This window comes from Mirounga leonina, unplaced genomic scaffold, assembly GCF_011800145.1.
Source record: "Mirounga leonina isolate KUSES-001 unplaced genomic scaffold, KU_Mleo_1.0 Mir_168, whole genome shotgun sequence".
In the NCBI taxonomy this organism is placed as follows: domain Eukaryota; kingdom Metazoa; phylum Chordata; class Mammalia; order Carnivora; family Phocidae; genus Mirounga; species Mirounga leonina.
Genome location: NW_023270426.1, coordinates 19,051,484 through 19,075,890, shown reverse-complemented (window position 1 = coordinate 19,075,890; position 24,407 = coordinate 19,051,484). Strand labels below are relative to the sequence as shown.

The following is a 24,407-nucleotide window of genomic DNA, read 5'->3' as shown; positions in this document are numbered from 1 at the left end:
TCATGTGGTGTTGGGCCCTGGGCTCTGCGGCACGCGGTGCCATCGGGGAGATCCCTTTCTTCTGAGGGCTTCTTGCCTAGCAGGGTAGAGGGATGCAGAGTACTGACAGGACCAGGCAGCCCTGACCCACACTTGGGGTGGTGAGAAGGCTTCCTGCACAAAGGGGCAGCCAGGCCGAGTGGGAGAGGCAGAGCGAGGCCTTGTGGCTAGCGTGCCAGGCTTGGCCTGACTAAGCCAGGCCGAGGCGATCTGGGGAGGGACTTTGCTGGGGGCGGGGCGGGATGGGGTGTAAGTGCTGAGACCCTGGAGTCACCCTTCAGCACCTAGCTCCTCCTCACTCCCCTCCAGAGCCAGTCCCTCAGCGTGCCCCATCAGTCCCTGGGGAACGTACATCGTTCCTATCAGCTCCCTCCACTTCTAGTCACATAGGCTCCACCTGGACAGGCAGGCATCCTGACCCCTCTGCTATCTCAGACAGTCTTCTTGAAATGTAAATCCCCCTGCCCTTAACACCTCTGCTGGTTTCCCTACGGGGATGAACAGTGCCCCCTGCCAAATTGCACGTCCACGTGGAACCTCAGATAAAATCAGTTAAGATGAGGTCATACCAGATATGAATGAGCCCAAATCCAATGACTGGTAACCCTATAAAAGGCCATGTGAAGACATATAGGAAGAATGCCACATGACAACAGAGGCAGAGATGGAATCAGGGGTCTACAAGTCAAGAAATGCTAAGTGTTGCTGCGAATCAGAACCCAGGAGAGGCCTGGAACAGACCCTCCCTCAGAGCCTTTAGACAGAAGCAATCTTGCCAACACCTTGATCCTGGATTTGTAGTCTCTAGCACTGTAAGAAAACACATTTCTGTTGTTTAAGGCTTTGAGTTTATAATGCTTTGTTACAGAAGGTCTAGGAAACGAACACAGCCTCCTTCCTATGACACTTAAAAAAAAAAAAAAAAAAAATCAGAGCCAAGTCCAAAGCCTTGCCCAATCTGACCTCCCACTGGCACCTCACAGCCCATGTCTCACAGCCCATGTCTCACAGGTCCTTTCTGTGTCCAACCTATTTCTGCCTTGGGGCCTTGGTATATATTTAAGGCTCTTCCCAAGGCTGGACCTCGTCCTTTAGGTCTTGGCTCAAATGTCACCTCCAAAGGGCCTTCCCTGTCCGCTGCATCCAAGCAGCCCAACATTATTCTCCCTGTATCCTAGTCCGTTTCCCTCCTGGCAGTCACGTGGCCTAGTGTGCATGGGGACGGCAGGGATGAAGGGAGGTGGACTGTTTCATGGATACTTTGGAGGCCTTAAAACAAACCAGTCAACACGGTCCAACCTAAAAAAAAGATCAGTCAAGGTCTGGCTTTTAAAAAATTTCCCCCCCCAAAAAAATTTCCCAAACATGTCATTCTCACACTTAACTCTAACACTAACCTCGAAAGATGACCTGAGGCTCAGAGTTGCAAATGTCCCTCTCAAAGAAACCAATACTTAATCACTTCCTATTAAGATACAGACTTTTTTTGGTCTTTCATCTGAAACTTTACAAAAAGGTTTCTTAAGGCAAACCCAAATGAATCACTGGCATCAAGATCCCTTTGGGTAGCTGTTAAAACCACGGATTCCCAGGGCGATTGGGTGGCTCATTTGGTTAAGCGTCTGCCTTCAGCTCAGGTTGTGATCCTGGGGTCCTACGACTGAGCCCCATGTCAGGCTCCCTGCTCAGCTGGGAGCCTGCTTCTCCTTCTCTCTCTGCCTGCAGCTCTCCCTGCTTGTGTTTTCTCCCTCTCTCTCTCTGTCAAGTGGATAAATAAAATCTTTAAAAACAAACAAAACCCCACAGATTCCCAGCGGGGAGCCTGGGTGGCTCAGTCTGTTAAGTATCTGACTCTTGATCTCAGCTCAGGTGTTGGTCTCAGGGTCGTGAGTTCAAGCCCCGAGTTGGGCTCCACGCTGGGTGTGGAGCCTACTTTAAAACAAACAAACAACCTACACAGATTCCCAGGCTTGGGAGAATAACAAAGTCTCTGGGGGTTGGGTCCTCAAATATACATTTTATATAGCACTACATAATCTGAGAATTACTGCCCTCAGCCAGGGGTCTCCAAAGTGAGCTGCATAGGCTACTGAGTTAGTTCATTGCAGTATAGGAAAAAGACATTAAAATATCTACCAGTGTGTGTGTGTATGTATTTTATTTTAAGATTTTATTTTTAAGTGACCTCCACACCCAATGTGGGGCTTGAACTCACAACCCCGAGATCAAGAGTCACATGCTCTACCAACTGAGCCAGCCAGGCGCCCCTCTACTGGTTTATTTTTTGATCCTATTAGAAATTCTGATTATGTCTGCTTCATAATATGCAGTGATAGATCTGAATAAGAGATTAAAAATACAATATATTGCAGGTAAATGCTCAATTTTTCTCCTGATAAGGTACACTACACAATCAGTGATATCCGGAGGCTCTTGCTATGGAAGACGGGAATGCTTCTTCCTTTGAGAATCCCAACAATGCCAACATACTGTGGTTGGCACACTGGTCAGGATGTCACCCCTTGCTCCCCCCTCACCCTGGAATCATCAACTGATTCTCTAACTTCTCTCAAGACTGTTGGTTCAAAAGACCGTTGGTTCCATAGTCACGTGTTAACTAAATGTTGTAGCATTCCTCTTCTGTGACGGCTTTTGGGGACCAAATATTGATACCACCGTAGAAACTCATCCAGCCTATCAGGTTTCTTACACTGTCATTATTGTTTTTTTCTGATTATAAACGTAAAAAGTTCTCTTAAAAAAAATAGGAGTGAGGGGCACCTGGGTGGCTCAGCCGGTTAAGCATCTGCCTTCAGCTCAGGTCATGATCCCAGGGTCCTAGGATCGAGCCCCGTGTGAGGCTCCCTGCTCAGCGGGGAGTCTGTTCTCCCTCTGCCTCTGCCCCCCCAACCTGTTCTCTCTCTCTCTCTCTTTTTTTTTTAAAGATTTTATTTATTTATTTGAGAGAGAGAGAATGAGAGACAGACAGCATGAGAGGGAAGAGGGTCAGAGGGAGAAGCAGACTCCCTGCCAAGCAGGGAGCCCGATGCGGGACTCGATCCCGGGACTCCAGGATCATGACCTGAGCCGAAGGCAGTTGCTTAACCAACTGAGCCACCCAGGCGCCCTGTTCTCTCTCTTAATAAGTAAATAAATAGGGGCGCCTGGGTGGCTCAGTCGTTAAGCCTCTGCCTTCGGCTCAGGTCATGATCCCAGCGTCCTGGGATCGAGCCCCGCATCGGGCTCCTTGCTCAGCGGGAAGCCTGCTTCTCCCTTTCCCACTCCCCCTGCTTGTGTTCCCTCTCTCGCTGTGTCTCTCTGTCAAATAAATAAATAAAATCTTAAAAATAAATAAATAAATAAAATCTTAAAAATAAATAAATAAATAAATAAATGAATAAGATCTTTAAAAAAAATTGTGAATGAAAAAAAATGAATCAAGTAGCAAAGTCCCCCCAAACTAGGAATTGGTCACAAAAGCAGGCTTTCTATTTTGATGATGTTGTTCTGGTATCAGTAAGTTTTACAGGGTGAATCTGAACGGGGGTGAGGAGAGTGGAGGGGCAGGGAGGGCTCCCGGCTAGTTATCTTGAGCTAGACTGGACTAGTGTTGAGGCATCTGTGCAGACTAGGGAGGTTGTAGGGGGAGCAGGCTTGGACCTGGGTATGCTGGGCATGAGATACTGGAGCTCAGAATGGAGATGTGGGCTGGACCAGCCTCCTGATGGGGAGCAGAGCCGTGGAGCAGAGTACTGAGAGGTCAGCCCAAGTGTGGTGAACTGATGATCTTGGGGCCAAGGAGTACTCACAGAGGGAGCACGAGAGCTGGGGTATTAAGGGAGGATGTGGTCAGAGTGTCCACAAGAAACGTATTTTAAGACCAAAGGTATGTTTGACAGTGGCCACCATGGCTGAGAAGGCTAGAGGCTGAAGATGGAGAAGTGGCCACTAGATGTAGGGAGATGGAAGCTGTTGGTGGCCCTGGCGGATGGTTCTGGAATATGGTGGTGGCACGAGCCTTGCCAGAGTAGGAAGCAAGGAAGTAAGAGCAGTGAGGGAGGACAGGAAAGGAGAGATGGGGATGGGGGTGGTAGAGGGTCCCAGGACTAGAGGGACATGGGGAGGGAGGATGTGTTTTCAGAGACGGAAGAAGGTGAAACAGATTCGAATCCTGGAGACTGAGCGGGCCTGAAGGGAAGGATGACTCCCGCGTTCACGCAGGGTGTGCGCTGGGGGAAGGGGGATGGGGAGAAAGGGCAGAGAGCCGATGCAGAAGGCTCTAGCGCCCAGAAGTTGGAGGGGTCTGGTCTGAGGCACAGGAAGTGAGGTTGAGGGCTGAGAAGCAGGAGCCCTGAGTGAGGTGAAGCAGGGGTGCAGACAGGGAGTGGGCTGGGGAGCCCAGAACATCCCAGAACAAGGCTGGCTGACAAGAACCTTGGTGGGGCTTACGTGCTGCTCAGCACAATGGGACTGCTACCGGGTGAGGCTCTGCCAGGTATGTGGCCTTCACACAAGGGCAAGGGCTCGGGCAGCAGGCCACACGGGGTGGGACTGAAGAAAACGGGACAGTGAAGGGTGGGGAGCCGGGCGGGGGTGGGGAATGGAGCAGGGAGACAGGAGGCTGTGGTCAAGCAGGGGGATTTGAGGGTGCAGGGTTACTGACAAGGAAGCAGGGTGGTGACCAGGTTTCAGTGGGGTGAGGACACGAATGGGTTGTCAATGTCCTAGAGATGGGAGATAGAGGGCTTGAGGGGCTGTAGTTCTGGAGGCCAAGGCTAACGGGGACAAGGTAGGCTTTGGTGGGAGGCCAACGAGAACACAATCCAGGCACTTAGGACAGAGGAAATGGGGTACGGCCCACTTGACAAGGAAGCGGGTGGGTGGCAAGTGTGGGGGAGGGCAGGCTCTTCTCCATGGGAGAGAGTCAGAAATGTGGCCTCGGGGTGATCCCACAGATCTATGCTCAGAGAGGAGTGTGTACGTCTGAGAGCTGCCCCCACCCTCCGCAGCCAGGTCATGCTCTTGAGTAAACTCCGGGTAACCAGATCCAGAGGAACCACAGGCATCAAGCCCCGTGCAGCCCAAACCTCGGGCACGGTTGCTAAGGGACACCAGCTTGGCGTTGGCAGGCTGCTCATCAGCGCTGCAATTTTTGTGTCAGCTGTGAATAACTCTGGGAGCCGGCGGTGGCTGTGCCTTCCTGAGCGGCCCGCTGGGGCCAAGGCCTGCAGCTGAAATTTTAGGAAAACACATCTTCCAGGCTGACCATGAAATGGGACTTGAGGCTAGTGGCGGCAGCCTGGCCCTGGCTTCTGCTTCTCTCAGCAAAACCCCTGCCTGGCCCTGGGGGACATGGCAGTGAGGGAGGGCGCCCTGTGATTCCTCCCCAGGGCTTTGCCCTGGGCCTGCACGCTCAGTCCTCCGTGGAGCCCTCTCCAAGCAGCCCACTCTTCTTTTTTTTTTCTTTTTTTAAAGATTTTATTTGTTTATTTGAGAGAGAGAGAATGAGAGAGAGCACATGAGAGGGGGGAGGGTCAGAGGGAGAAGCAGACTCCCTGCCGAGCAGGGAGCCCGATGCGGGACTCGATCCCGGGACTCCAGGATCATGACCTGAGCCGAAGGCAGTCGCTTAACCAACTGAGCCACCCAGGCGCCCCTGAGCAGCCCACTCTTCTAAGAGGCAGGCAGCAACAGTAACCATGACGAACAGCAGAGGTCGCTGTGCTCCCACCTTCGCGGTGACGCCAAGGTCAGTTGGCTCCTTATTCCCATTTTACAGAAAAGAAACTGAAACTCAAGGCACAGAGCTGGGAAATGCTGGAACTGGATGCAAACCCAATTGCCCAAGGCTTCCGTCTCAACCCCGACCCTGCCTCCCGGATGGATTCGGCCCAAGCTGGCCGGGTGCCCAGGCAGAGGCTGGATCGTTTAGGCCCTTGGCACTGGGCCATGGCCGGGCCACCAACAGTCATGGGTCTTTGCAGAAAGCCTCCCCTGTGGCAGAGCTCTCAGCCCTGCTCCCTCCCGCAAGCCACCAACACGGGGCTGTGAAAGGCCCCGAAGCGAGACCCAGAGGGCGTCAGGCTGGCAGGGTGTCAGGCTGGCTCGTCATCTCCTCTGCCTGCCAGGGCCACACACTCTCTGCACTCCCTTGCCTTGCTCTCAGCTCATGCCCGCCAGTCCAGCTCGGGGGCTGCTTGGAGGACGAGTGGACTGGTTCACACCTGACTTTGGAGGGCTCTGTCCCCTTTCCAGAGTGTCTGCATGGCAGCTCCGGCTGCCTGGGAACCTGCTGGCATCCTAGCCCTTGACCTTGGCTCCCGGCCACAGCTGTACCAGCTGACTGAGGTCGAGAGGCTGGGGAGACGACGATGGGATGCTTTTGCTCAGGAAGCGTACAGAACAGGAGATTAAGCCAACAACTCTCCTTCTTATGACAAACCCCGCCCCCCATTCAGGTCCAAATTCAAGTCAAACCCTAGAAAACACACAGTTCTCTACTAAGGCTCCCTGTCATTCATCTTCCCGAGCCCTAGTTTTCTCATCTGCTCATTAGGGCCAGGAGGAGCTACTTTGTCTCTTTTTGCAGGATGATGGTTAAGTAAGTCACCCCACCCCCAGCCTCCCTACACTGCCTAGCTGGAGCCAGACCAGCACAGACCCTAGGGAGGTCAGACCTGAGGGGTCACTTGGGAAAGAGCAGGAGTAAAAGCAGGGTGTTTGCGCTGGAGATCCGGAGGGTGCAGACTCAGGGTGGCCTGAGGACAACTGTGGAGGCGGCTCTGGTCTCTGAAAGTACTCCACATCCTCATGTACCTGATGCCACTGCCACATGAGACAGGACGCTGGGCTGCCCAGGAAGTGGCGGCTACAATGTAGATGGCCTTGCCCTCCGGCCTGGCTGGAGCCAGGGACATCTGCCGTCCCCACTCTCCACCTCCCCCTTCTGACCTGCTGGCAGGCCAGTAAGCTCCCTCCCAGGCCGGCGGGGTTGTTTCCCCTTGACTGGGGCTCAGGGTAGAGGAGCTCGGGCAAGCTGGGTCCAGATTCAGTGCCTCCACCTTATGTTCCTCCCAACACAGCACAACACCTGCCAAACTCTTCTACCTATTTTACAGACTTGCCAACAGAGATGGACCTAAGCCAAGCAGCTGCCTCAGGTCACACAAAGCCCCCTAAACGTGTCCACCCAGGGCTGTCTCCTAACAAGGCCTGGGGTAAGGGCAGGCAGGTGTGTCTGTGCCACGCACCGAGGACACTGTGACATGGTCCCATGTGCTCTGGAACCCTTGGACAGAATGTCCCAAAGAGAGGCCAGAACAGCACCTGCGGTTCAGAGACCATCCTGTTTCATCCTTGGGTTGCCTCCAACTTGCGCTAGAGGTAACACAGTGGGAAAGAAGAGTCAAGTTCGAGGGCATACCCCACAGAAGGTGGAACCACCTCACCTCTTTTCTGGGGGAGTAGAAGGGACTGGAAGCTTTGGGGGGCCTCCATGCTCCAGGAAAGCAACTCTCACTATCCCTCAACCACCACAGCTCACCCCAAAGCCATGGCGTCTCCTCCTCTGACTCAGCTCCCAGAACTACCCGCTTGCACCAAGCCAAGACCCACTGTCTCCTAGCATAGAGCTGGGGGCTTTGGGTCATCCATCCACTGTAGGCCCCGTGATTCCTTTCCCAGGGTGAGTGTTTGGAAGTTGCAGCCACAGAGGGACAGTCCCTGCTTAAAACATTCTGCAGTCTCCACACATATCATGGCCCACCCACTGACCTTTCTCCTATTCCACACAGGCCACTGTGACTCCGGCCCACCTGTACGCCCCCATGCCTCTTAACACCTGTCTTCCCTGCCCTGGCCCAGCACATGCTTGTTGGGTTGATCCAACTTGCTGTGATTCCCAGTTCCTCCTCGGCCTCTGATTCCAAGCAGAAGCTCATGTGCTGGGAATAGGCATGGCCCACGGAGGCCACAAATAGGGACAGAGGCCAGTAGACACTGGAAGCCTGGGTCGTGCCCCAGCTCTGATGCCCTCTAGCCTCAGGACCCTGGCAGGGCCCCCACTCTTCAGGCCCCCACAAGGGTAGGGACAAGAGGCGCTCGGAGACCCAAGGGCTAGATGCTTCCCTGTTCTGCACAGTATCAGATACCCCCACCCTGTCAGACCTGGAGGCCCTCGGCCCCCGGGCCAGAGCGCACCACCTGAGTCCTGAAGAGCCATGGCTGCTGTGGGGCGGTGGCAGGGGCACTCACCCTCTCCAGGTCCTGCCGCAGGTGTGTGAAGAGCTTGAGGCGGCGGTACAGGACATCCTGCTCCTGCTGGGCCAGGTTGTCCACCTCATCAGTCTTGGGGGTCAGCAGGGGCTGGTTGGCGTTGGCTTTCCTCTTCAGCTTCCAGTACTGGTAGATGAAGTCAACCAGCGCCTCGGCCAGCTCCAGCCGCTCAGCCACCTCGGCCGGCTCCACCAGCTCGTAGAAGTCTTCCTCCAGCTGCTGCAACCGCTGCTTGCGCACGGTCACCTTCTCCAGGTCCTCGCCGGCGGGGCTGGGCTCCGTGGGGTCGGAAGTGGGCTCCCCCCGAGGGCCCCCGTCACTGTGCTCCTGGCAGAACGACTTGAACTTTACCTCGTCGTTGTCTGCTAAGATAGTCCGCATTTCCAGGCCATGGTCAAAGGCGCACGTGACGTGGAACGCTGTGACGCAGGAAGGCATGGAACACTGGAGGGAAAGGAGGGAAGTGTCAGGCATGAGGGGAGCCCTGCTAGGAGGGAAGAGGTTCCACTGAGAATCCAGGCTGCCGGTGACACCCGACCCACAATGGTTCGGACCCGCAACATCCTGTGGCTATGGAGGGAGCTCTGGTAAGTGGGAAGGGGGAACTCTGGGGGAGCCTGAAAGGAAATGGGGCTCAGCACCATATAAATCCTGGGGAAATGAGCAGTCAGGAGATTTGACAACCCTTGGGAGTAAGCTGCATTACTGTGTGGGCAAAATGACTTTGGAAAAAGAGGCATCAAAAGAGACTGGTGATGGGTCCCTGCCTCCCTTCTGCAACATGATCTAAGATGGGGAGTCGTGCGCCGCCTCTGTCCTCTGGAAAGAGGGGCTGGAAGTGGACCCCTTTCCCTCTCTTGCCCAGGCAGCTGGGGCCAACTCAGGGCCGGCTCCTCTCTCCCAGCCTTGGATGATGGCTGTGGGCAGCTGATAAATGTTTCAGCAATACCCCACCCAACTATTAATGAATATTTAGACTGCACTCACAAGTCATTTTGAAAGTCTTAAAAATGGGTGGAGGCACATTTAGTGTTTGCAGTGACAACTGTTGCTAGAAAAATGAGGAAGACAAAGAATGACCCCTCACTTTCCAACCCAAAGACCAGCAGCATCACATCATCTGGGAACCTGCTGATAAAGCAAATTCTCAGCCCATTCCAGATCTATTGAGTCAGGACCTCTGGGGATAGGCCCAGCAAGCTGTTGTAACAAGCCCTCCAGGTGCTCCTGCTGCACACCAGAATCTGGGAACCACCGCTATGGACAGACTGCTAGAGCCCTGCCCGGTATGGGCTCAGCTGGAGGAGAAGTGGTTCCCGCCCCTCCCACACGGTATGTCTGATGTCGGAAGTGAGGTCCATGTGTTTATTAACCCCAAAGACAGTCACTCTTGGGGAGAGCCAGGGCATGGTGGCGCGGTGAGCCTTTGCTCCCAGGGCCTATACGCCGTGCCTGGAGGGGCTGGGGATGGAAGAATGCCCCTCGATGGGGTCCTGCGTCTGGCTACGGGACCAGGCCTCCACGGTGGTTCTGTCTGCAACACTGTGGGGACAGGGGAAGTAGGGTGGCAGCTGCCTGTTTTCCACAGCGTCCAGATGCACCCCTCTCTGCGGCTGCGCCTGGCATGAGTCCCCGGGCAGCCGCGAGGTGAAGGGCCTCGTACCTGGATGCAGGTGCCTGTGCACTCCTTGCAGAGGTTGCAGGACAGAGCCCAGCGGCTGGCTGGGATATGCGAGATCTTGGTGATGGGCTCCATCTTCTCTGGACACCCAATGCTGACCTGGGCAGGAGACAGGGAGCTGCGTCAGGCCTCTCCTCCCCGCTCGCTTCTAGGGATCCCCCAAATGGGAGCCATCTGCCGAAACCAGGTAGGGGGCACACAGGGCCGGGGGAGAGCCCCTGCATCCCAAGACCTTCCTGACTCTCCCAAGCTGACCAGGAAGTGAGTGCGTTAGTGTTTGCTCACCTGTGACTAGCCTTGTTTGTGACTGTGTATGAGAGTGTACATCAGGCCATGTAAGTGATTATATGTGCGTGTGCATGTGTGCGTACGTCGTGGTGGTGTGGGCATTGAGGCAGCGAGGCTTCAGTGTGTGTGTGGGTGTGTGTATGCATGCGGACGCACACACAGATGAGTACATGCAGCATCCCCATGTCTTCTATACCTCACCCCTTCATTACTAGCACCTTTGGAGTTCTTACTAGAACACGAGTTTATTTAGTTTATGTTTCTGGGCAGCAAGTAAAGGCCCCAAGGCAGCATCTCTTCTCCTCCAGGGCCTGCCTGGCCAGTGGGGATGTGCTTTTGTTTAGCCCTGCCCGTCCCTCCTATGGGGACGAGCCAACAACCATACCTAAGTCTTCTGGGCACACAGCCCACCCCTCAGCCCGAGGATACATCTGCCTCCCCACCCCACTGCCCATGCCTGAAGATGGAAGAAGGGCTCCTGTTCAGAGGTCCTGAACCAAAGGGCCCCCATGGTGGGGCAGGGTCTTTGCTGGTTCTGTGTCTGAGGTGCCCAGTCCAGGGAACACCCAGAGGTAGTCCCAGCTTTCAAGAGGTTGCTCTGGGAGCAAGAAACCACTGTCAACGCAACCATGATCACCACAGAAGCCTACAATGGGGAGTCCCTGCAAGAACCTTCAGACTGGAAGCCCACGAAGGGGAGGGGCCCCTGCTGATAGGGGCACCTGGCTTGCTTGCAGGCACAGGCAGCATCGGAGGGGGCCACGTTCCCAGCTGGGGCACACAGCGGGCCTGGGGCAGAAACTCTGGTGAACGTCAGCATTTCCTATTTCAAATAGAACAGGGTGACCTTCCAGGAGCCCAGCGCCCTGGTGACTCACTAACTCACGGTGGACCTCGTGTGTCACCCATGGTCCCCCCTCCACCTAGACTCAGACCCAGGCCAATCCCTCCATCCCAGCCACAGCCCTGAACCCACGGACCCACCATCCACTTCTAATTAGCTCTCTGCCTGACTGCCTGATTTCCTTTTCGGTCAGCGGCTTATTTTTGTTTTAAGCAAGGAGCCTGGCGTCGGTTGGAACCACTGCCTGGATTTGGAAGGACCCACAGCATGCTTCCCCCTCTGCTCTGCTGCCTGACTTCTGCTCAGCTCCCAGACTTAACCACCGGGATCCCCCAGGGGCCCAAAATCCCACCTACCCATGGAAACCAGCACCTGAGTTCTATCCAAGACCGCAGGCAAAGCTCTCCGCGGGTTGCTGCCCCAGCTCTCCTCAGGTGCCACGTGTGAGATAGCCCTTTTCATGGAGGCCTGTCACCTTCTTTCCCAGTGCTCTGCGCTCCATGGAGACCCACCTCCCCAGGGCCGCCCCCGCCCCGATCTGCCCACCTCAGGAATCCACAGAGCGCAGCTGACGTGCACCCACTTGGTCCCGCTTCTGGTGGGCTTCAAGGCTCCTCCTCGTTTGGGGCAGAGCAGGCACTTCGGCTGGACGCCCAGGGCACACGTCCGGCACAGCCAGCTGCCCGTGGGCACCTTGAGGATCCCGTAGCATGCCTGGGGGGAGCAGGGCGGTTACCATCGGCGCCTGGCCAGGAGTCTGCTGCACACAGCCCCGGCCCCGGCCCCAGCGAGGAGCCAGAGCCCCACTGTGAGCAGGCTCTGGCAAGGAGGCCTCCACAGGGACTCGAAGGCGAAGACTCCAGGCCTCTGGGGAAGGGCTCAGCTCTGCCCTCTGTTGGGAGGAGAGTCACTCTGGCCAGAGGCTCCTAGTAAGTGCGGGACTTCAGAAGCGTCCATGTCCAGAAGTTGGACACAAATTTGGGGTTGTATGCTGCTTGAGGACAGGGCCCTGAGCGTTCTCCTTTTTTCACAGGGATTTGTGAAGGAGGCTCCTCCTAGTCATGCCTAAGGCTTATGGACCTACGAGCTACTGGGTATAAGGGATATGAATGAATGGGGGGTCCACTGCCTCTGAGCTCCCCAGAAGCTATTCTAGCAGCAGTGGCTAATAGGTTGTGTGTGTGCTCAAAGTCAGGGCCAGAGTGGGTCCACTGGGTTCCAGTCAAGTCTTCTGTAAACAACGCCCAGCGATGCCCAAAACCTGGGAGGTTTGGGGCCCAAGATCAAGAGGGGGGGCATGTCAGGCAACACGCGTGGTATAGAAGATCAGTAGTGGTAAATCCTTACAGCCTGTACTACGCACTGTTCTAAGCAAAGAACTCCTAGGAAGTAAGCGAAACCTCCCAACAACTTATTTTCATTTAGAGTTGAGGAAATAGAGGACCAGAGAGGTTAAAAAATTACCCAGTTTCTTATTGGGTAATTCTTATTCAAATTGTGCCCTGCCACAATTTGAAATCAGGCAGCCTGGCTCCAGGCTTTGCTCTCCATCACAGCATGGTGCGGCGTTTTTCTAAGTTCAGCTCGGAGAGAAGGAGGAGCAGGGGGGCAGGGTGTTCAGCGGGGAGCCTCGGAGGGAGGCCCCCAGGACAAGGATGGAAAGGCCACCCAAGGGGTATTTACTCAACTCTGGAGGACAGCGCTGAGCCCTGGGGCACTCGCTCCATTCCCTTCCTCCTCCCTTGCCCTGCTTCTCAGGGGCCTGTGGCTGCAGGGCTGGGGCCTTCCTACAGCCGGGACGACCAGCAGCCAGCAGCAGCCTGGCGGGGCAGCAGGTGAGGGCGGGGTGAGGCTGCGGGGCCGGCCCACCTGGTGCACGCAGACGTTGCATTTGTCACAGAAGACCATCTCATTGCCATCTTCACCCTCGGGAGAGCGACACACATCACAGACGACGTCCTCATCATACTCGATGCCCAAGCCCTCCTGAGTCTCGATGGCCCGCACCATATTCTGGTGGCACAGGGTCTCTAGCTCCTCCAGCACACGCTCCAGCGTCAGCTCGTCTAGCTCGGGCCTCTCTGTGAGGATAGCAGGGGAGGGTGTTAGGAGCCTGGCTTGTCAGGACAGGTATATGGCGAAGGGGGGGCGCGGATCTCCACTCACCCACTGTGTGACCTGGGAAAATGCACCCACAGTCATGGGCCTCAGCGCCATCATCTGGAAACAGGATGGGCTGGACCGTTCAATCTCACAGACCCCTGGGGGCTGGTTCCAGGGCTCCTGACTTTAGATGGCCTGCTTGTGACCACACACGTGTGTACATGCAGATAACATGATAGGATCTCTGGGATGCAGCTGTATGCATGGGGAATTCACTGCCTGAGCTGCATGTATGGGGTGGGGGGACCTTCCTAGGACATGTTGGTGGGCTCCAGCCAGGAGGCCCCTGCTAACTGACCCAGTGCCCCATTTGTCATCCTAACTTCACTTATGTGTTCACTTACTCTTCGCGTAATACTCAGGCTCACTAATAATATCCTCAAGAACTCTGCAAATGACAGGTCATTATTGCCCCCACCTGACAGCTACAGAACATGAGGCACAGAGACATCAAAGAAGTTCTCTGATCAATAATGCAGTAGGGACTTTCTCTCATATCCACGCGGTGCCAAAGCCCTGTCGCAGCCACTGCCCTTCTGAGGGTGAGGATGCTGGCATTTGGAAGAAAACCCTGCCTGGCCTGCACCCATCCCACTCTCAGCCTGGCAGGTCACCTACCCATCTCCTTGAGCTCCGAGTTGATGAGCTCCAGCCAGTAGGCATCAATCTCGTCCAGGTCATAGCGGCTGCCCCCAGGCCAATCAGGCTGGGAGCCCTCGCCAAGTTCAGAGCTGCTGGGGGACACCTGGGTAGGGGGGCCTTCCAGCGGCGGGAGGATCCTAGGAAATCAAGAGAGGGTATCATGAGGGGAGGGACCCTCAGCCTGCCACCTTCACTGGGTCTGGGGGCCACCAGTGAGTTGGCCAGCTCAGCTGAGGAGCTGGTGGGCAAATTAGGTGTGAGACTTTGAGGTCACCACCTTACACTACCTTGTCCTGCCTGCCCACCCTGCAGAGACTCAAAGGACTATGGGAGAGGAGACCAAAGGGCAGAATGTGGGTTGGGAGTGGGTGCTGACCCATTGTCTTACACATCCCATAAACATCCATCCTGCCCAGAGCACACCTCTACTGGTCCTCCCATGAGGGCATCTGGGCTTAGCTAACGCTCCAGGATCCAGATCTGCCCTGCCTGGGGCTCTATCAGAGGCAGTCCACGTGCTCTCCTGGGCAATGCTCAGTGCAAGCCACTTTGGGACAGGTGGGATAGAGTCAGCAAGGCTTCAGGTCCTTCAGCATTCCCCTCAAGGCCAGGGGGATGCCAGGAATTGTCCCCATGTCCCCGCAAGGTCGGGAGAGAGAAGGGGTCTTACCTGGGTACAGTGTTGCAGCCCAGGGTGGCCCTTTCCACATTCTCTGTGGTCTCCCTCCCCAGAGGACATAGTGTCTCCTACATACCTTATCATTCCCTCCAGATACAATGTAACCTGAGCAGTCAGGTCTCTCACCGTGCTGCCCCCACCCTCAGTGCAAGATGGAGACCTCCTACCTTGGATATAAAGACGTACATGCCTACTACAGCCCTAGGATCATACTCCAGCTCAGCCCTCCCTTGGGCCACGGCTCTCCCTGGGGCAGCTCGGAAGGGTCCTGGCTGCAAAATGTGGACTCAAAGTCCTGATCCACTATTTTCTTTTTAAGTAAACTCTACCCCCAACATGGGGCTCGAACTCATGACCCCAAGATCAAGAGTCACATACTCTACTGACTGAGCCAGCCAGGCGCCTGCCCCCTGATCTACCTCTCATTGTGAGATCTGAGCAAGCTGCTTAACTTCTCTGTGCCCTGAGACCTCATTCAAAAAAATAAGCTAGCAATAATAGTACTTGCCTTCTACGGCTGGTTAAGGGTTAAATGGACAAATACGTGTAAACTCTGACAACAGTGCCTGGCACACAGTAAGCACTGTAGGTGTCTGAGTGCGTATTTTAAGTCCTCTGGATCTCACTCTACTCCTTCAGAAATGGAATAGGAGGGCTTTTTGCCTTGGGAGGGCAGTTTCCCCTCTTGGCTCAGCTGTGTGCTGCCCCTGAGTTCCCGATGCCCGTTCCCGATGCCAGCTTTTCCCACCCCCCACTGGTTGCCATGGTTATTGCTGCGGAGCCTGGCTTCCATCTGGCCAGCCCTGCCAGGCCTGAGAGGCCCCTCACTTGCCCGAGAGGCCTCCTGGGGTCAAAGGCAGGGCTGCCGGGGGTTGTGACTCAGCGCAGACTGGGGAGGGGAAGGCAGGGTGGCCCAGAGACATGGCTGAGCTATGCGAGGACTCCCGGGCTCCAGGGCGGGCCCCGCGTGTCAGCCAGAGAGAGGGGCAGGAAGGATGGAGGAGACAGGAAGGCAAAAATGGCCTCCAGACCAGGAGGGGAGGGTCAGAGGGAGGTTGAAGGGCGCAAGGAGTGAGGGAAAGTGCTTGGTGCCATGTGGGAGGCCCAGAGCAAGGAAGACCTCAGGTAAGGACAAATGGTGTGACTCCCTCCAACCTCCTATAAAATAGGTCATTCCAAATGGATGCAGTACTGATACTCTTAGTCCTACAAAATCCCCTGAGGGTCTTATTGGAATTAACACATTCTTTTAAAAACATAGATTAATTTTGTCTTGACTCCGCTTTGTTTGTGCTCCCAGCGTAGGCTCAGTCAGGTTTTGGATATAAGCTTTGTCCCACCGCCTAACGGCCTCACTGCCTACACCTGTATGGTCAGTCAGCTGCCCCCTGGCCAGACCTCTTGGGGCCAAGATCACGTTCCTTTCTTTCTCAGAGACTCTAGGGTTCAGGGGCTCACACCAGAAAAGGCATTTCCTGTGCTTCCTGGGGCCCTCATCTTCATCCGTGATGCCTCTTCTGGCCCTGGCTCTGGCAGAAGCTACCCTACCAGGCGTGGGCTGACCTGACCCTAGGCCAAGGACTCTGTCTCAACTGTAGCCAGCAGGACAGAAGTCAGCTGGAGGAAGCGGATGGCTCGGCTGGGACCTGGGGGAGGGTCTCTACTCCAAAAGATGACACCCACACCAGAGGTTGGTTTTGCTCTGGGTTGAGTCTTTTGGCCACACAGAGAGGGAGCAGCATAGACCATTACTCAATTCACAATCAGGGGGTGAGACAGGTTCTCATTACCCAGATAAATTTCAGACCATGAGGTGGGCAGACGTGCCCACGGGCCAGGGAAGACTGGAGGAAAAGCGGGAGGCAGAAGGGGCCGGGGTGGCAGCGGGGGGAGGGCGTCAGTGTGATCGGGGCACGGGCTCTCTCTGGGCCTCACAGGGGCAACCCGGGCTTGTTCTCGTGGCTTGGGACTTCCTGGCCCAGCCCCCTAGGCCCTGGCGGTCATGCAGGGAATTCCCCAGAATTTCCCAGCTTCCTCATCTATCATATCAGGACAGTAAGATGTACTTCTAGGGCCGGTATGCTAATTAAATGAGAAGACGAACGTTAACAGGCTCAGCCCAGCAAATTCTCAGGAAGAGCTGCTGTAACAATTCTGACCGGGCTGGCTGGTGCACTGGCTTGCAGTGGGAGGTGCCCAGAGAGATGGAGGGACTGGGCTGGAGGGAGACAGGGGAGCCTTCTCCAAGCCCTCCCTGCCTCTAGTCTGTCCTCTCCAGAGAGCACAGACAGGCCAGGAATGCCTGGCTCCTGTCAGCTTAGAGCAGCCGTGCATAGCGGGGAATGCACCTCGTTGAGCCAGAGCTGTCTGAACGCGTGCTCTCCTCTTGATGTCAACAGATAAAGCACTGCGCCGGCAGACAGAAGCCACGCTACTGGTGTGGAAGCATCTGCAATTAATTACCCAGGCCATTGGATGTTTCCGGAACCACCTGACATTGACATCAAGGAGAGAGGACAGACAGCTGGGCCAAGCCTCAACAGGACTCACCTCTCTGCCCAGCTGCTGGCCTGTCCCGCCCCTTCACTGCCCTGGGCCCTTGCCATGTGTATTCGCATTTAATCCCCACTACACCATTGGACAGCTACTGTTATTAGCCCCGTTTTACAGAGGAGAAACCTGGCTCAAATAGATTAGTAGTAGTTCTTTAGTCTGCCTAGATGAAGGTGTGAAATTGGCTAGGAGCTTAATCCATGTTTAGAGAATACATTCCCTCTGCAAACCCCACATATTCTCCCTTCCAGAAAACCCTAGAGCTCCCCTGATCCTCAGAGGGCCTGACACCAAGAGCTGGCAGGCACTCAGCCCTCCGGAGCCACAAGATGAGCCCTGCCCAGCACCCAATCCTCACAGAGCACCTAAGCAGGGTTCAGAGTCTGATTTGCCTCTGTAATCCCATGCCCAGCACAGGCCTGGCACCAGCTGGGCACTGGGTGTCTGTGAGCGACTCACAGGTGTGGCTGCCAGCAAGCAACGATGCCAATGTCAAGGGTGATGAAGGCTGCAATCTTTGCCCCAGACCTGGTCAAAATGCGCCTAACCGAGAGCCACGGGGCTGCCAAGGCCAAGTGTGCTGGTGGGCCAGGGAGGCCAGGACCTCAGGTCCCTCAGCCCAGAGACAAGATTTAGGGGTTTCCCAGGGTGCAGAAAGAAGCACTTGGCTGAGCTCTGTCACTGGAGGCAAGGGCCATGGCCAAGATGCACCAGGGGTCTCTCCAATCCACAAGACCAGAAGGCTACAAAGCCTAGAGAGGATGCACCCTGACCCCTGGCAGGGAACCCTCCTGAGGGTGGTCACAACCACTGCTTCCTGAGCATCTGCTGTGTGCCAGCATTCAACTCCCTCCCACTCAGAACTCCTTAAAAAGGTTTAAGAAGTCAACAGCACGGCTTATTCCTGTCTTAGAGACTGTTTAGAAGCCTGGAGACTTCCCTAATAAGATCTGCTCATGGGATGCAATTTGGATTGACATCAAGCTAATCCATGGCCAGCTTCTACCGAGCGCTGGTGTGTGCCAGGCCCTGTGCCAAGTGTCTCCCATGCGTCGCTGCCCTGTCATCTCGACCAACATACGAAGTAGGTGGTATTGTTACCACTCTCATTTCACAGACAAGGAAACCGAGGCCCAGGGAGATTACATTTCTGGCCCAAGGTCCCAGTCAATGGGAGTGGCAATTTGAACCCAAGCCATCTGGCTCTAGAGCTGAGCCCAAGCCCAGGCCCTCAGCCTCAAAGATAAACTGCCAGTATTTCTGGAATTTTTCAGTGGTTGATGGGACCAAAGAATCTAAGACGGAATAGAGAGAGGCTACAAAGTTCCCTTGCCCCGGCCTCCCCTGTTTAGGGCCTCCTGGCTTACCTCACCACGGGCTCTGGAATAGCCTCTGCCCCCGCGGGCACCTGCACGCCCTTCTCCCATTCCTGTCGCCATGGGTCCGCCAGGATGTAGTAGTCATCCGGGCTGAGCTGGCAGGAGTCTGGGATCTTCATGGCTGTGATCAAGTCTGTCCGGAAAACCTGTCAGGAGTAGGAGAGGAAAGAGTGCCTCAGGGTGGTCTGCTCCACAGCCAGAGCAGGAAGATGCAAAGGCAACTTGAGTGGGCTTTCTGCCCACTTACTTAGGAGTAAGAAGCCAAAGCAAAGGAAATCATGACAATGACACATCTCTGAACTCAGCACAGGGCTCTGCACACAGGAGATGTTGGGTAAATGTGTTGAACTGAATTCACCTGTGTTCTGATCTGTTAAAGGACAGAGCTTGAACGACGGATGGTTGTGGACCTCAGAGGGAAGGGGAAAAAGGGGTAAGACTAGACTGTAGAAAGGCTTCTGTGAAGGCATTACTGCCATTAAGGGACTGACGGCTCGGGGCATTTCCACAGGTTTAGAATTATGTTCCTGCTCGAGGGGAGGTGCGAAAGAGGGCAGGCCACCAACCTAGGCAAAGGAAAGGCCAGGACCTTATGTAAACAGCTGAGGGAGAGGCCAGGCCCCAGCGCAGCTTACAGACAGCTTCCCATGGGTCAGGGTCCCCAGCGTCCCTTAAGAACAAGGATACCGTGTCCCCTCCTCAGCCGGGGCAACACAGGGCCGTCTTCTGTGTGTGAGAGAGTAAGAGGAGGATAGGGCTGCATTTTTTTCTCAGCCAAGCCCATCCAAATCTTCTCAGAGCCAGGCCATGAATGTGTGCACCCTCATGCTCTGGTTTTCTTCTGGGCAATGGCTCACTCAACATTCTGTCTGTCCCCATCGACCCCCTCCGTCCTCCCACCCCAAAACAATCTGCAAGCCCAGCCAACACCGGCAATGCCCCTCCCTCCCCGTTGCCTGACCTCACTGTGGCCTCCCACAAAGGGCTGCTGCAGGTCTTGGTAGCAGCTCCAGATTACTACGTGACTTGTTTAGGCACCCACTTTCCCAGGGATTATCAAACGAGAATCACAAGTTGAGAAACCACTTCCAAGAGCACTGCAGGCCTCAGACCAAATTCCAACAAATCTCTCCCTCCCCAGAAAAACCAGCTTCACTGGCCTTCCGGAGGCCCATGACCAACCCGGTCAGTGCTAACCTCTGCCTGCCAGGGGCCCAACTCACTGGCTGTGTGTGTCTCATTTGAATCGAGGGCCATAACAATGAGGAAACAACTGAAATGGGTGCACTAAGGGGAGTCAAGGCAGCATCTTCCAGAAATCTAATTAATATTTGCATCTGGCTAGACAGGGCCCTGGCTTGGAAAAGGTCAAGTTTCCTGAAGACTCTATTTGCCAATATAATTTAATTGTTAAGACTAACACCCTAACATTTAATTAGGGTGCCAGTGTGAAAAAATTAAAATGAGATTACGATTAAATGCTAATTAAGCAGAAGATGAAATGCAGTGAAGATTTCACAGCCCCGATAATTTGCATATCTTATTAACAAGCGGTTAAGACGGCTGATACAAGAATACAAACTCAGGTAGTGGGTGCTTCTGCGCTTCCCAAGTCTCCCTCTCCTGGCTTGGGCCTTTCCTAGCCGATGCCTCTGCGGAGCCCAGCAGGACCGGGACTTGGTTATTTCCTTCTGGAGCTGAGGCGGGACCTGGTGGGGTGAACTGAACCCACAGTGGACTCATCAGGGCCTCCAAGTTCTCTTGATCCCGGTAAACCAAGTGGGGTCCAGACCAAAGCCCTGTCCCTCTGATGCCACAGGAAGCCTCCCACCTGGGACAACCCATCATCTTGCCCCAGAAATCACCCCTTCACTACCGTCATTAAGCGCCCCTCCAGAGATGCACAGGTAAGTCTGAAAGTGATTGCTATTCCCTCATCCTGGGCTATCCCGATCACCCTGACTCAGGGAGTGCCAAGTGTCCCACAAAGGCCCCTTCCACTCCGTCTTCCTCCCTCGCTTCCCAGCACTTACACCCCAACAATTAACTGGTGTCCACTTGTTGCTATTTTTTTTTTGCCATCTCTCCCCACCCCCCTACAGCAATCCTGTTGTCTGCTACGTTCTCAGTGCCTGGCATGACCACTGCCACATAGTAGGTGCTCAGAAAATAGTGACTGAAAGAGTGAATGAATGAATGAAAGGGCCTCTCTGGGAAATTACCCAAGGAGTCGGAGACCCCCAGCTGGCTCCTCCACAGTGCTTTTCTGAACCCCCATCAACAAGGTGAGGTACCTCAAGGATATACGTAGAGCTCCCCAAACACGGGGACCTAACTAGAGCAACATGCAGCCTCTGGTCTGCAGGGCTCGAAGCCTAAGGACCAGTGCACTATCCAAGCTGGAGTCTGAGAGACCACAATGTCAAGCTCCACCAGCAGGGGAGAGGTGGCCCTGAGTTTGGAACAGGCATGGCACTGAGAACTCAGCAGGAAGGAAGGGATCCCAGGCTCAAGTGGATCAGAAAGATTTAGGAAGGAGAGGGAGAGAGGGAGGGAGGGAAGGAGAGAGAGGAGAAGAAGAGAGGGGGAGAGGGAGAGGGAGGGAAAGAGGGAAGGAGGGAGGGAGGGAGGGAGAGAGAGGGGAAAGAGTCTAGCCCCAAGAGAGGTGCGTGTTTCATCCTAGGTCACTCAGGGAGCAGGTGGAAGACTGGACACAGGTGGCCCTTTTGGGCAGGGGACTGATGGAAATGCAGGAAGGGGAGCACTATCATGATGGTAGCAGCCAACACTTAAAGAGCACCGTGTATCCAGTACCAGTCTATGGGATGTTCTTGAATTGATTTAGTATTAGTCCCTACACCACCTCTCTGAGGCCAATGCTGCCATCATCCCTATTCTGGGACGCTAACCTAAGGTTAGTTAAATAGCCTACACCAGGTCCTACATGTTCAAAGTGGCAAAAGATCCCAGGCCACAAACTCTGGAGCCAACCAGCTCTCCCCCACAACCTGCCTGCCCCTTTTGGCCACGTGCTCAATGCCCGTACTGAAGCCAAATCACATAGCTTCCCCAAAGGCTGGAATATGCAAATCTGATGGTGGCCTTTGCAAATTTCAAGCCCTTCGGTGGCTTTCCACCATCTTCCCTCAGGCTGAGCTGCAGGGCCTGCCAGCCCCTGTGGCCACACAGATACACATCAGTCTGTGGAGCACTTTTGACCCCTGGCACAGAGGAGCACCCTGCTGGGATGCTCTTCTCTCTTGCCAAAGTGGTGCCGGCCTGTTTTATCTTGGAGGGCTTGGTCCCGTCCACATCTGCTCTGGGAAACCTTCCCTTATCCCAGGCTGGGTTCTGGGCTTCCTCTGACCTCCCACCGCCCCTGTATTGGAATCGCCTGGTTTCCTACCATGTAGCCCCCACAAGAAGGAGGTAAGCTCAGTGAGGTCTGGCTGGGCCACAGGCTGGAGCCCAACAGTGCGCATGGGGCCCAGCACTTGGGAGGCGCTAAACAAAGGCTGAATGGCTCAAGAGTCTTCCACGGATCTGCCACCTTCCTGGGTTGCTGCCCAAGGCTACGTACAGCTGGGTACTCTGTACCTTCCAAAGGAGGCTCTGTACAATTATATAAAACCTGTCCACAAATATGACAACCCAACTGTCACCCAAACATCCTTTTTGTTTTAAACTGCCAGAGGTTAAGCTTGAAAAAGGCTCAATTATTCTCCTAAAACGCCTCTGAATTATTTATGAAAACTGAATAAAGAATAAAATGGACACTGATGAACCAGAGGCCTTACCCATGGCTAGAAAAGTTGGAAGTTGGAAAACAAGTAATTTTCTAAAAACGTGAATGTTTACTATTTTTTCTCTCTTATGGCAGAAAATGACAAATTGTCTTTAAAGGTCTGCTGCCTAGCAACCAAGTTCTGCTGAGCTGCTTGGGAGATGTTAATTGTAGCTTCTTCAAACAGTATGGAGAATGTTTAAAGGTCTAAAACTCAGATGTAATAACCGATCTGAGTGACGGGAAGCCAGTGCAGCTCCGGAAGGAGCTGACGACGCTGCTCTGTGCAGACGTAGGGACACACGCATAGCCCTGACCTTCAGGTCCTCTTCCCGAGACTGAAGACGACAATCACAGAACAGTCTGTCTGGTTTTCCACACCTAATTCCCCAGGAACAACCCAAAACAGGCTCTGCCAGAAACTATCACCGGAGTCTGACATGACCTCCAAAAGCAAAGCTAATGACCACAGGCAACTTTCCCTGGGCCATGCACCGAGTTCTCATACGTGATCACGAGATTTGTGGATGTCACCTGAACATCTCATCCTGGGACCTTGGTCTCTGCTTCCTTTTCTCAAGCGTGAATTATTGTATCACAGCATATTTCAGACCAAGAGACACCAAGAGGAAGTTTAATTATTTAAGGAAAGGCTCCACCGCTTATCACAATTACAAAATAGGATTATTTGTGTAATTATTTGTCGGATGTCCATCTCCTCCAGTAATTCAGCTGAAGAGAGGCGGAGCCTACATGTGTCCTGTTCATCACTGGACCTGTCTGTGGCACCGTGCCTAGCATGCAGCAGGTGCTCAGCAAATCAATGAATGAGCCCCAGGATTTGTCTAAAGTAGGACTAAACTCTGAAACTTCCTGTCCTGCCTAGTAGGGAGAGTAGAGGCAGGAGGCTGGCCCCAAAGATTCTTCCAGGTGGACTTTAGGAATTGGTCTTGGTCAGGGTCCCAAAGTCAGTGAAAACAGCTTTGGCCAAGACAGCCTCTCCTTGACCTCTGTCCACACTACGAGTCCCAACATAAAGCTAAGACTGGCATCTTGCTCCGAATCCCCCTGAGGATGTTTGGGGGTCTGCCAAATGGAACTGCTACCGAATATCTCATTTTAAATCACAATTGTTTTTCTGAGCACTTGAATCTCATTAGGAACAACAAGCTAATTTTGAGAAGTAATTGTCCTGTTAAATCAGGTGCTATGCTAAATGCTTTAAATACATACAATATACATGTATATATACATATAACCCCACCTAATCCGTATTATCCCCATTTTACAGCTAGAGAAACTGAGACTCAAAGAAATAAACCACTTATTTGAGGTCTGCACTATATTTCAACCACTGCAACATTATTGCCTGGGAATCAGCCAGGTATTTCTTCTTTTAAGAAATCTCTCCTGGGGGAGGAAGGTCACCTGGGTGGCTCAGTTGGTTAAGCGTCTGCCTTCGGCTCAGGTCATGATCCCAGTGTCCTGGGATCAAGCCCCACATCGGGCTCCCCCCTCAGTGGCAGTCTGCTTCTTCCTCTGACCCTCCTCCCTCTCGTACTCTCTCTCACTCACTCTCTCTCTCAAATAAATAAATAAAATCTTTTTTTTTTTTAAAGATTTTATTTATTTATTTGAGACAGAGAGAATGAGAGAGAGAGAGCACATGAGGGGGGAGGGTCAGAGGGAGAAGCAGGCTCCTCGCCGAGCAGGGAGCCTGATGCGGGACTCGATCCAGGGACTCCAGGATCATGACCTGAGCCGAAGGCAGTCGCTTAACCAACTGAGCCACCCAGGCGCCCTAAATAAATAAAATCTTAAAACAAAAACAAAAACATCTCTTCTGGGCTTGAAACCTGATAAAGAATATCTCAGCCAGGGGTGCCAGGGTGGCGCAGTCAGCTAAGGCTCCGACTACTGGTTTCACCTCAGGTCCTGATCTTATGGTCATGAGATCGAGCCCTGTGTTGGGCTCTGCTCAACACGGAGCCTGCTTGGGATTCTCTCTTTCTCTCCTCTCCCCTCCACCCACCCCTGCCGGTTCTCTCTCTCAAATAAATAAATAAATCTTAAAAAGAAAA

The 24,407-nt window shown here is 54.1% G+C and overlaps 1 protein-coding gene across 9 annotated transcripts in view; it reads right to left on the bottom strand.

Moving 5' to 3' along the window:
- The window catches only part of JADE2 (jade family PHD finger 2), a 52,675-nt gene that overhangs the window by 10,277 nt on the left and 17,991 nt on the right, over nt 1-24,407 (bottom strand). For all 9 annotated transcript variants that reach the window (XM_035014150.1, XM_035014147.1, XM_035014151.1 and 6 more), the window contains 6 exons: nt 18,531-18,688; nt 13,908-14,068; nt 12,996-13,207; nt 11,673-11,840; nt 9,977-10,093; nt 8,293-8,757 (listed from right to left, as the gene is read on the bottom strand). In XM_035014150.1, the coding sequence (XP_034870041.1) occupies nt 8,293-8,757; nt 9,977-10,093; nt 11,673-11,840; nt 12,996-13,207; nt 13,908-14,068; nt 18,531-18,688 (1,281 nt within the window). The remainder of the gene's footprint in view (nt 1-8,292; nt 8,758-9,976; nt 10,094-11,672; nt 11,841-12,995; nt 13,208-13,907; nt 14,069-18,530; nt 18,689-24,407) is intronic.